Source organism: Anticarsia gemmatalis, chromosome 17 (genome assembly GCF_050436995.1).
Source record: "Anticarsia gemmatalis isolate Benzon Research Colony breed Stoneville strain chromosome 17, ilAntGemm2 primary, whole genome shotgun sequence".
NCBI classification, from domain to species: domain Eukaryota; kingdom Metazoa; phylum Arthropoda; class Insecta; order Lepidoptera; family Erebidae; genus Anticarsia; species Anticarsia gemmatalis.
In genome coordinates, this window is record NC_134761.1 from 4,131,863 (window position 1) to 4,144,533 (window position 12,671).

General features: G+C 34.4%; 1 protein-coding gene and 3 non-coding genes across 4 annotated transcripts; 1 reads left to right on the forward strand and 3 right to left on the reverse strand.

Annotated features, from left to right (window-relative positions):
• Positions 1 to 32: 32 nt before the first annotated feature.
• Positions 33 to 105, reverse strand: TRNAV-CAC (transfer RNA valine (anticodon CAC)). Its single transcript has one exon. It is a non-coding gene; the product is annotated as a tRNA-Val (tRNA).
• A 194-nt stretch (positions 106 to 299) lies between these two features.
• LOC142979845 (trimeric intracellular cation channel type 1B.1) lies at positions 300 to 9,562 on the forward strand. The gene is made up of 7 exons (XM_076125036.1): positions 300 to 562; positions 4,777 to 4,933; positions 6,111 to 6,283; positions 6,700 to 6,799; positions 7,782 to 7,902; positions 8,279 to 8,446; positions 8,685 to 9,562. The coding sequence occupies exons 1-6, from the start codon at positions 442 to 444 to the stop codon at positions 8,432 to 8,434; spliced, it is 828 nt and encodes a 275-aa protein (XP_075981151.1). The 5' UTR covers positions 300 to 441; the 3' UTR covers positions 8,435 to 8,446; positions 8,685 to 9,562.
• On the reverse strand, positions 1,240 to 1,311 carry TRNAP-CGG (transfer RNA proline (anticodon CGG)). The gene has a single exon. It is a non-coding gene; the product is annotated as a tRNA-Pro (tRNA).
• Positions 9,563 to 10,483: 921 nt separating the features above from the next.
• Positions 10,484 to 10,555, reverse strand: TRNAP-CGG (transfer RNA proline (anticodon CGG)). The gene has a single exon. It is a non-coding gene; the product is annotated as a tRNA-Pro (tRNA).
• Positions 10,556 to 12,671: the final 2,116 nt, after the last annotated feature.

The window sequence follows — 12,671 nt, forward strand, 5'->3', positions numbered from 1 at the left end:
GTTTATAATGATATAGGAATACAAAAAGACACTGTTTCCGCCCGGGATCGAACCGGGGACCTTGTGCGTGTGAAGCACACGTGATAACCGCTACACTACGGAAACTTATTTCTCTCCGTCGAAAATTGTGTACACTATCAAATTGACTTCAATCAAAGAATAAATCTCGAAAGAATTTGACATGAGTTGTTTATAACCAAGCAACCTGTCGTTCACTGTAAACCCCGGCTACGAAACTAGGCGGTTATCGCTTCTCTGACCAAAATAATAGAAAAAAGCATTCTTGTACATAATAGTGAGCGAGCGGTGTCAGCCTCCCAGTCTCGCGGCAAGTTCGCCCGCGGTCGGTCGCGGACGCGTGTCACCGTGCCACGCTATTGTCGGTGTTTAGTTGTGCAAATAATTCACTCTAAATCCGTGAAATACACAAAATAACTAACCATGGATCCCGAAGCATTCTTGGACCTGGCCAACCAGGTCATAAAACTAAAAATGTACCCGTATTTTGACGTAGCCCATTCTCTATTATGCGCCCTTGCAGTAAGAGAGGATTTGGGAGCTGGTAAGTGGTATTCGATTTATTTTTAAATTAAACGCGCGAAAACAGCGTGTAATTACGCGCACTTCCGTATCCTTTGCGCTATTAATATTGTCAAAAGGTAATTTGTTTGGAATGTACTAAAATAAAAGACACCTAAACGCGTTTAAAAATAGATCGTTCCCGTAGCATCATCAGACTGAATAGCTCTATAACATCTAATGTTAACTGAACAAATTGTTCTTCATAGTTTATTACGTAGAGTTCATATTTATTATTATGTAGAGCTGTAGAGTGTAAAATATAAAGTGCACTATCTCTTGATAAATAACTTCGATAAGTAAAAAAATCATGTAAGATCACTTGAGCTAATCGCTGACGTGGTAAATGCTAATTCGATATTTACGTTAAAAATTAACATTTAGCTACAAATTAATATAATTACTCTGTAATTTATTAAATATACATGAAGAGCCGTGAGGTTAGGTTAGAGATAAGGACCTCTTTTGACAGGCAACAGCTCTACATTGATACGTTGAAGTTAGCTGTATTAATGTTTGTCGCTAATTCAAAATAGATGGCGCTGTAAGAAAACATAATTATAGCAGCTTTTTGTTAATAAAAATAAAAGTATTTTAGTATGTAAAGAGCTTATGTACGCAGGGAAAAAATATTATAGCTAAATAAAAAAGTGTGTCATCGGGCTCGTCCGGGATTTGAACCCGGGACCTCTCGCACCCGAAGCGAGAATCATACCCCTAGACCAACGAGCCACACTAGTGCACGTCGAAATTATAGATTAGTTTCCACAACAAGCCACGTCACTGTTTAATGCTTCATTAATTTCTTCCATGGTTTTTCATGTCGAATGAAAATATTTTTGTGAAATTCATTCAGCTGATAAATCATTTCTATAACATGTATGTATTGTATAAACATTAAAGAAAGTCATAATATGGTTGATACTTGCGAACTAGGCACTCTACTTTTTATAGAGTTGGAAAGGTTTAACATTGTACCCAATAATTAAAACAATTATTTATTATTTTCTTAATTCACAAAGTAAAGTCGATTCTTACATACCTAGGTACTTACTTATATGATAGGTATCATATCTACCTAACTACAAGACTAAATTATTTTAGCAGTACTGGCAAGGTAGACATTGCGGAGAAAATTCCTTACTTTCAAGTCTTCAATTAAAAATGTCATAAACTCTAGTAATAAAGACGACCTTTTTATCGTCATCGCTTATTAAGAACTCGCTATTTCTTATTAATGGAACACATAAAATATGTACCTACCTGCATCATTTAGCAGATAAACGGATAGAAGTCTATCTCAGTACCTAGGTACGAAGATGTACCAAAAGAAGTACTACCGTAATAAGATGAATTATACAGGATACTTGAGGATACCTAATAACCTAGATTTTAAGGAGAGTAGGTAGATAATAAGCACGCTCTATGTAAAATATCAGCTGCATCCGATCGGGCTGGAACCCAAATCCAAGATATTCGGAAGAAAGGCTAGGTTTTTATAGATATTTGTAGATAGGTAGGTTCCTACCTAATAAGTACGATTGCCCACGATTTCAATGTTAAAAATGTGCAATAGAATATTAGAACATATTATATCTTAAAAGTAGTAGTATCTTTATTGGTATAAGAACATATAAACGGGAAACTAAATGAGTTCCCAACAAGAAAGTTGAACGTTTTAAAACCACGTGCACCTAATAATCGGCTGGATTAAATTAAAATGGCGAGGAGACGCCGGTACTTGGATCGATGCCAGATAACCACAGTCACCAATCGTTGTCTGTCATTATGTGAGCAGGAAGGAAACCTGCATTTTATATTTATTTTTTATCATCTTTCATCTGTAATTGAAGAAAGAATTTCGTCGCATGATATTTTTCATTTAGCTAACTATCATCTAATTACATAGTTGATGACAGTGGGTGAGTATTAGCTAAAAAAATGGTTGATTGTATGGAGTCGAGAAGATGTAAGTAGTTTGTCTCTACCACTGTCGAGTTAAAGACTTTTGACAGTCGGCTAGCTACTGAGATATTTTGTATCTCTATCTTATCAGCGCCTCTAGTAGGTGCTGGCAGAACAATTTTTGCAGTATCTACCTACAATTTGAATTTTAAAACTTTCGATTCGCTACAGTTTTTCCGAAATCTTTTCACACTAACATACAAAGATTTAATGAATGCTTGTCCTAAACACGTAGGGCAGGCTTTGGACAAACTCATGTAGGTTTATTTTCCAAAAACATGGTAGTGATATCAGGAAAGTCCCTAAAACTTCAATAAAATATTATAAATCATCTTTATAATCATGCGCTATTCATCTTATCGTATTGGAATAAGCAGAATTTGTATTTGTATCTACGTAATTTTCTTTTCTTTTTCCTCTTTATAATTTCAGCACCCAAGAGTGAAGGTTAATTAATTATTATAAATTATAGACTTGAGTTAAGGTTCAATAAAAACCGTTCAATATTTTATCCGTGACAGAGTAAAAATTAAGTAACCAATTCTTACATCTTCGATTGCAAACTTTCGCGTTAATTACTTGAGTAAGATTTGGCAAAAAAAGGATGACGTCAGGTAGGAAGGTCTTTTTCGGGTATCAAAATATCTCCATACCAAATTTCAAGCAAATTGGTTCAGTGGTTTAGGCGTGATTGAGTAACAGACAGACAGAGTTACTTTCGCATGTACCTATAATATTAAAAAGAATATAGTATCGGATAATACGAAAGCTAAAGATACGTGGTGAAAACCCATGCAGTAGCGGTTAGTTGTTAGTAACGTGGTAGGATCAGACGGAAATAGCTCGACCCTTAACTACACCGGCCTATTGTCTATACCTAAACAGAAAATAGAACACATTGCGTTCTACTTATGCCAACGGACGATTGGATATCTGTTTACAGTTTCATAATCTATGGTAGCAAGAAAAACATAGTTTGATTGTTTGTAGATCTCTAGAACTGGCGAAACGATGGATAACAAGTAAGTTACTACTAGAAAAAATAGCGAATGTTTTCGTCACCTTCGTGTAAAGGCGACTCTATACTGACTACGTGCTTGTATGAGCATCACCGGATTTACTAACCCGTTTAAAAAATCCCAGAAAATGTATAAAAACGTTTAAAAAAACTAATTGATGCTTATCCAAGGGTAATATAACTGGCTATAGAAATTGCATAAGTATAAATGTATCAGAAAATCCTAGGACATTATTTAAAAAATACTATCGGGTCTATTATACGTTCTTGCTTGCATTAACAGGCTACATATTAGGTGCGTATACATAGCACGTGTTTCTCAAGTCCCTTTAACGCAAGCTGTTATTGAATTTGATTGCCATGTGGTGCACACAAATAGATTGAACTATCCCGGTCAAACATTTATGAGTTACTGTAGGGAAGATAACGCACGATTGAAAGACATTATTGTGATTCTACCATCTCATATCAATTTGTTCGTAGATATTACTTTAAGTAGATTTTTGGAGTAATAGATCATGTGGTTTTATTATACTGAAAGTAATACGTTAACGATATACGTTTTTGACTATGAAAAACTCTTTTCAAATTAGAGATAAGTAATGTATGTTTTAACTATGGATACCTCTTTACAATGGTCGTTAACCTATCCATAATATAGGTTAGGGTCCTAGACAACAATTAGGTGATGAACAATATCAAACTTTCGAAGTTTAGATTGCATCTTTATTATTTATCTTTAGCTTCCGATCTTAACCCCAGATGCTAGATAGACTCTACATATTTGAGTAGAGAACATATTTTGTCTTTACATATCTACTCGTAGGAACAGTAGATCTAGTATATAAGGCACCGTATTTACGTAAATATCTATTATTTAATATTTGATTTCATCAGCGGCGGTCACCAAAGCTACTATTCATGCATATGGGTCGTAGTTTTAGGGAAGGTTCATATCTGACGGAACATACATCGTTATATCGGGTCACGAAACGCCAGAACAGACAAATGTATAGAAAAACACTCGACCGTTAAAACTCAACCGATGATGCGTCGGTGCGAAGTCCATACAAATTAAGTTACGCCCGACGCATTTTCCGTCAGATATTTTCCCTTGATCACACAAAAAATATTTGCGGCACAATATTCACTGTCAGAGCATTCACAAAGCGAAAAATATTGAACTGATACCTACACAATGTGTTATTTTCCAGGTGCCCAGTCGTTCTCCCGCAAGCACCCCCTGTCATGCTGGCTGTCCACTATGCTGGTGATCTTCGCGGGCGGCATGGTAGCCAACGGGCTGCTCGGAGAACCCATCCTGGCGCCTCTCAAGAACACACCACAACTGCTTATTGGAACTGTCACATGGTGAGGATTAATTCCTTGTCATTTTCATTAGTTGACATTTTCCTTTTACTAGAATCTTAACAGAAGATAATAATATGGAGTATTCGGCGATGTTTACTTATCGTAAACATCAGCGTATCTTACCTCTCGGTGCTCATTATTGTATCAGGAATTAGAAATGTTTTCTAATTTGTTTGGGTTTCTTATTAGCAAACATATTATATGCTTGTTATTCCCTAAGTCTGAAAAAGATTTCACTACAACAGTGAATTTAGTCTCTATCAAATATATTAAACTAAATTTTAATCGGTTATGTTAAATGAGTCATCTATACTAATATTATAAAGCTAAAGAGTTTGTTTGTTTGATTGTTTGTTTGTTTGTTTGTTTGTTTGAACGCGCTAATCTCGGGAACTACTGGTCCGATTTGAAAAATTCTTTCAGTGTTAGATAGCCCATTTATCGAGGAAGGCTATAGGCTATATATCATCACGCTACTACCAATAGGAGCAGAGTACCAGTGAAAAATGTTACAAAAACGGGGAAAATTATGATTCTCTTATGTGACGCAAGCGAAGTTGCGCGGGTCAGCTAGTTCTCTATATCTCTACTATCGGTCATGGAGTTAAATTTAGCACAAAACAAATATTTGTGTGGTCCACAAAATATTTGTGTCCAATATCTTGACTATGTTGACAGTTGCGAATACGTGCATACTCAGTATTTGCATTCCTGTTGTTATCGGTCGGTATCTTTTACTGTGAAAATGTGTTATTTTACAAAATCTGTAGATATTATAACCTATTAGGAAACAAGGAATCGGTTTTGAATAATTGTATAAACTTTTATGAATGCTATTCAAACATGAGTAATAATATAAATTGATACAATTCTCTTGATAAGATTTTACTGATATGGATTATCTAGAAATTATTGTTTACTATCACAACAAAGAATGTCAAGTCTTTATTAGGTATTATTAAACCCAATACTTTTTATCATAGGAAACCTCACTTTACATTTTCATATCCTTATCTCTGCACAACTCACGCTCTTTACAGCTTCCTTACATTTTCTTAGTTTAAAAGCTCAAATAAAATCCATAGATATGAATTTTAAGCCGTTATGTTTCACACGCTGAAACTGTGTGTAAAGTCAGCCATTACTACAGCGATTATTTTCATTTTTTTTTCCTCAGGTACCTGGTATTCTACACGCCCTTCGACGTCGGCTACAAAGTGGCTAAGTTCCTCCCAGTCAAAGTGGTAGCATCAGCTATGAAAGAGATCTACCGCGCCAAGAAAGTGTACGACGGAGTGACCCACGCCGCTAAATTGTATCCCAACGCTTATGTCATCATGATTATCGTCGGTAAGTGCTTAACCGATTATATTGATAAGAAAATGGGTCAGAAAGTTATGTTATTGATTGATAAAATATCAGTGTTCTTGATATTTTTTCGAACGTTGATGAAGATTAAGAAAGTCAGTACTTTTTTGTTGGGAGTGGCTTCCGGAATGTTCACTGCTAAATTTGTCTTGTCAAATATCTATCTGTAAAATTGTTCAGAAACGAACATCATGCATCCCATTGGTTTCTGTCATTTGAGTTCTTAAAATGATTCTTGCAGAGCATTCAATTTTACTTACGTAAGTAAACTTTTGCCTTATTTTGCTATAAATTATAACTTATTGTTCTCGAAGCCGACCTTTTCTCTTTCCAACAACTTTTCGTGTCCTTATCAGTTTTAAAAGGTCGTAACTAAAGAGACTTGTATGTTATTTCAGGTACCCTAAAGGGTAACGGAGCTGGCTTCACCAAGTTGTTGGAGCGGCTCATCCGTGGAGCCTGGACTCCCACCGCCATGGAGACCATGCAGCCTAGCTTGTAAGTTCACCTCATAGTTTAACTAGACAATAATAATAATAGACAATAAGATAATGAGAATAAGAAAATGAGGGGTTCAACTGTTTTCTAAAATGTAGCTATTAGACTTTTAAGGTAAAATGAAGTTGTTAGGTTGTACCTACAATGTTTTTTTCGTAGACCGTTAGATAATTGCTTCCATCGAGTAAGATAGCGTCAAACGCAACTTACTGCTACAAAAAGGATCACTGAATATTAAGAAAATCAGTGCTAATCAAACATTCTAAGTAAAAAGTGGCAGCTCTCTTTTCGAAGTCGGTAAAAAATCATGCGAAGTGCAGATCTTGCCCCGGTTCTATGCATTGTACGATTGCACGTGCAAATATTATTACAAATACATTTTCCTCATTCATCACAGAAGATAGTCGGCACATAGAAATGAGTAAATATTTACCTAATGCATTAGACGGTTAGAAACGTAATTAGTCGATAATGTATCCCCACTATCTCAGTCAGATCTTTAGCAGTTAACTCTTGTATTAGCATTTCAATAGGTGAACAACCTTGAATGACATTGCTCTATCTAACTATAATAGTAGGTTCTAAGGAGAATAATGCGTTATTGCTTTTTACTTACGTGTTTGTTTTTTGTTATATCTGTGAAAGAGATAAGAGTTTTTATTGTATAGCTAGAACTGTTGCATTATCAATGACTAATGTAGAAAGTTTGAGAAGTAATTCGCCTGTCGCTTTGATCTTTGTGTCACACACAATGTCCATACTGAATGTGAATTCCTATTTAAATTAGACTTTGACGGATTATTTCTGATACCTATTTTAACGAAACGCCACTTGATAATAGTTGTAAAGCCGACTTAGGTAATTAATTTTCCTATCAAGCTATTTTTTTTAAATTAAGTCCCTGAGCGGTTTGTGTACAGAATGTAAAGAAAACAAATTGTATATACGGTCTATCTAATTATTATTTGTATTCTTTTTCCAGCTACACGAAGGCATCTCTGGTGGCGTCCATCATCTTCGTGCTGGACAAGAAGACTGATCTCATCTCTGCGCCACACGCTCTTGTGTACTTCGGCATTGTCATATTCTTTGTCTACTTTAAGGTTAGTCTACCAAAATTTATTAAGTGTGAAAGTATAAGTTTGTGAAGTAAGGTCTTAGCCTCTTACACATATATCTGAATAACAGGAAATAAGGTATCCATTAAAAAATAGTTTTTTATTTTCTCAATTTTCGTGTACCGAGTTTCGGTGGGTAAAACATCGATTTGCGGATTGAATTGCTTTAAAAAGTTCCAATCCAAGCCTGAATAAGACTTTGATTTAAAATTTTAAGCTGTTTAACTTATAGCCTTATTATTCACATAAGACACTTTTTTAATGCCTCATTTATTATAGGGATTAATAGCACTGAAGTAATAAATTAAGCTGTGCCTACTACCTTTTGTAAACTGTGACTTACGAACTTTTTCATTCCCAGCTGTCTTCCATCTTACTGGGCATCCACGATCCCTTCGTGCCGTTCGAGAACCTGTTCTGCGCTCTGTTCATGGGCGGCATCTGGGACTCGCTCGCCAAGCTGCTCGGCAAGGGACAGCCCAAGGAGGAGACTAAAGATGCTAAAAAAACTAATTAGCCTCAACAATAGGTATGTGTTATAACTAATTTTTTTGTCGATTATTTTACAAGGAGTGATCAGGTGAATAAAGATATTTTTGCAATAATTAGACTTGGTAGACTGATACATTGACTTCTAGTCTAATCAGACTCAGTTAATTAGTCAAAATAAATAGCATTACTAGACTCTACAAGTCTACATTAGAGTATCAGGCAGCACTCAACAAAAAAGCATCAATTATCGGTTTTTAAATTTGCTTTTTTTGCAGGTCGCGTTTTATAATCAGCAACATGCGCTACGTAATCAACTGACACCGACAATACAAAATGCGACGGCTTTATTGTTAAGGCAATCACTAAAAAAAACAAAAAATAAAAAAAATCGTAAAATCCCTTAAACCTAAAAAAATGGCACAACGACCAAAGTTTTGATTTCATTAGATTTAAGATCCACTAGTCGTAAAGTTATTTTATTTCTATAAGAAATGCATGATATAATAAAATGAGTTTTCGTTATCGTAGTGGGGGTGTAGTTGATATTTAATTTATTCAGTTCCTAGAAGATACCATTTGCCAAATAATGTGATAATGTTTATTCACCACAATAATATCAACTATGCTGTACTTGCCATAAATAATTAATATTAACTTTAGGCATAATAACATTCTGATCAGTGCTATGTACCATACAGTATACCAGTGTTCCCTGAGTGAAAAATGTATAAAACCATCGAGCATTGTAATTGTATTTTTATATTTTAGTTTTCAATCGAAACGAAAATCGACTAAGCCGACTTCCTTTTCATGAGAAACAACTATGTCTATTTTTTTAGGCAGACAAATGTATAAGTTTTAGATTTAAAATTGACTATGAATAAACTGACTTATTTGCATGGGTGCAAGCAATGAGGCTCACTTTATTCGTTTATAAAAAGTTTTTATCATTACAATTTTATTGTACAATAATTTGAATTTTAAATGTAATAATTTTATTTATTAAATATTGAAAGGTCTGACCGAGCCGCTAGGTATAGCGGCAGGATCACATTTTTCGCAAAATAAAAGTGATATTGAATGTACTTACATTGTTATTTCAGTTCAAAGATAATCTGGGTATGATAAGGAAGCAATAAATTGTTTTTATTTATTCTGGTATTTTCATTCCTTGTTAACAGTTTCCCTTTTTGCGTGTCTCATTGAACTCACGAAATTAAGTAAAGAGGAAGGTGATATTCATCAGTGTTATACGTAAGGCCAAGAGAATACACAATGTGTCTTTAGCTATGTCTGGTTTAGTAACATAAGTAGATTTCACGAGAATCGTGCTTACAAGAGACTTTGCTGAGCGTCGATAAAATATGGTTTCGCAGTGAGTGTTCTCACCCACAACAAAAAGTCTTCCCTTCTGATTCCCTGATAGTCTTCTGACTAGAAATATTCGTCATTAATTCTATATATATTTTCTAAAAAGGTGTATTTGTACCGAAAAATATAAGACTATCAGGGAATGGTTTAAAATGTTGATTCATTAATGTTTGCATCAGATATCACGGAAAATGATATGGAATGGTAAACATTTGTGAAAGTCCCTAATTATTAATTACTTATCTGCATTTCCATTATTTAACCTAGTTTTAACGTCATAATGCCTATCTAATCGGATCTAATTAAATGATAAGCCATCACTTATCTTAGTTTAAAGAAATGGCCGATAAAAATACATATTTTAATTGCTTAAGCTGCCAGATTATTAATTAGTTATCTTAAGTCAAGATAATTAGAAATTCCCCAAACAACTTTCCGTGTACTCAAAATTGCTATCGATATTAAAGACAGACATTGTTTTTACATATTCATTCAACAAAATATTCATACCTACTAGTCATCTTTATTTTATTAAGTAAGCACGAAAGAGGTATTTAATAGAAGACAATTAAGAAGACAAATTTTCTTTTTCATTTTCTCAATAACTTTCTTAATAAACAAAGACGTTAATCACTTACTTTTTACTATAAGAATTTATACAAAAAATATAGCCGTCAATTTTACCCCTCGTGAGAAGGATAACGGGCTCGTCCGGGATTTGAACCCGGGACCTCTCGCACCCGAAGCGAGAATCATACCTCTAGACCAACGAGCCACACTGACATGGGAAAACAACCCTCATTTATCCTCCCCTAGCTTCGGGGTGAAAAAACATTGAGTATTTATTTCTATGGCATTCACTCCCATAAGCTATTTATATTTTAATGCATGTTTGAGGTCGTAAACCTCTAAGTTCGTGACTAAACAGCCATATGAATTAAATAAGAATGATCCAAATAACAAGGTAGATATATTATAATGGTATTTTATTCATTTTTAGAAAACAAAATGTAAACCTGACTATTATTGTCCACCTCGCCTCGTAATGCAACCGCTACATTACCATTAACTACAATACTAGTGTTACGATTAGGTACCTAAGTTAAAATCTAATGTAGAGTAGCTCTACGCTCCGTATTTCTTATAATTCGTTAATTACCGAATTCCCAACTTTTAAAACTCTATTGAAATTATATACAAACATCCCATATGTCCCTCAAAAGTAGATCATTAATTTGAGAAAAGACCCATACATTCATCAAACATACGCTCGTCTTTCTGTCTCTACCTATACGTCTCGTGAATAGGCTTCATTCTTTGTCGATTGCGTGAAAATATGTGAGAGGGAACGATTTAGGTCATTAGGGTGTGCCACCCTCTGTCCCCTGAGTTACTGAAGGGGACGCGAGGGAACATTGAAATCGTTCATTAATGCCCGGTTTTACGTGACAAGTGACCACTTGTATAGGTAGGCTCAAAATATAATTCAGAGGCGGAATAATGAGTGATTTTTTAATATACACGTAATTTATACTGGGGTGTATGCTTCGTAGCATAGGTGTAAAAGTCTTTCTCCAATTATTAAAAGTATTGGCAGCTAAATAAAGAAACTTTGAAACGTTTGTTTCATTGCACAAAAGAAAATAAAAACATTAGATAGGTACTCCAAATTTTTGTCTACAGAAATCATTTTGCGTATCGCTATGCTAATACAATACTTAGAGGTACATTCTGTGGTTCTTACACTAGGCAAGACTATATACAACGTGCCGCTGCAATGGCTTATTTCCTTCAACGTATGGGTAGAGCTAGAGCTGGTCCTTTGTCATGTGAAGTACAACAATTTGTATTATTATTAATAATTAGTGACGTATTAACCATTAACTTTATTTTAAAAAAATCCACAGCCTGTACATAATCAACTCGAGTAAAGTTCGTTCACCGGGATCAGGAGTCATTGCAGCGGTACGTTATATATCATGTGGTATAGTTTTTAACATAGAAAGGAAATGATTCACTTTGTTCGATCCGCTATCAGAATAACATTACTTATATCAGCATGTATCTATTTATATTTGCTTTTAATGAAATCACAGATGTGATAGATAAGGTATCAGTGATTGTTATCATTGTGTTCTATTTATGATGAGCGTAATACTGGAAGTGGTGATAACTAAACGGACACAGTGACTTGAATGGAGGTGACGACTGATAAAATAATGGACTGATATAAATGTTACTTAAAAAAAGTAGATAGGCTAACTATTTATACATATAAGCTAGTACTATAAGTTCGAGCTACTTACGCCTAGGTTATAGCTTTTCCTTATAAAACCTATAAAAGCTGTAATTAATCGAACATCAAATCGAAGTAAACGCCTAGTTTACTTCGATTTGATGTTCGTAAAAAATACATTTTGATGCGAATTTAATAAAATCCTTTGATAACTCTGGTTTCGATTTCCCTTTTTTTTATCTTAAGTTTTATGAAAATCGTATCACTTACACGAGAGAATAACAAACATATATCAATTTACTCGAGCTAACAAACTTAATAATATTAGAAGGATATTTTCCTCTTATTCGTAAAACGTAATGTAGAAACGATAAAAAAATATATATGAATTTAATATTAATATCCGTCAGAAAATGTTTCGCACGGTTTTGCTTGACATTATAGTACCTATTTTATTGATTATATAGACTATGTTCCCCTTGTCTCTATCAGCTGTCCCCACAGAGACAAGTGAAGTTTTTTCTACTTTCTCTACCAAACGTCCTTTACTCGAATGAGTGTAATTTAATTTCCATTTACATTAGTGCATGATCTTAGCACCTTGTGTGATTATGCACTCATTGATAAACAGAATATGCAGCGTACATGTTAATTC

Coding starts and splice junctions, on each gene's coding strand:
- LOC142979845 (XM_076125036.1), top strand. CDS start 442: ATGGATCCCGAAGCATTCTTGGACCTGGCCAACCAGGTCATAAAACTA. Junction 563..4,776: donor AAGAGAGGATTTGGGAGCTG/GTAAGTGGTATT, acceptor GTTATTTTCCAG/GTGCCCAGTCGTTCTCCCGC. Junction 7,903..8,278: donor TATTCTTTGTCTACTTTAAG/GTTAGTCTACCA, acceptor TTTCATTCCCAG/CTGTCTTCCATCTTACTGGG.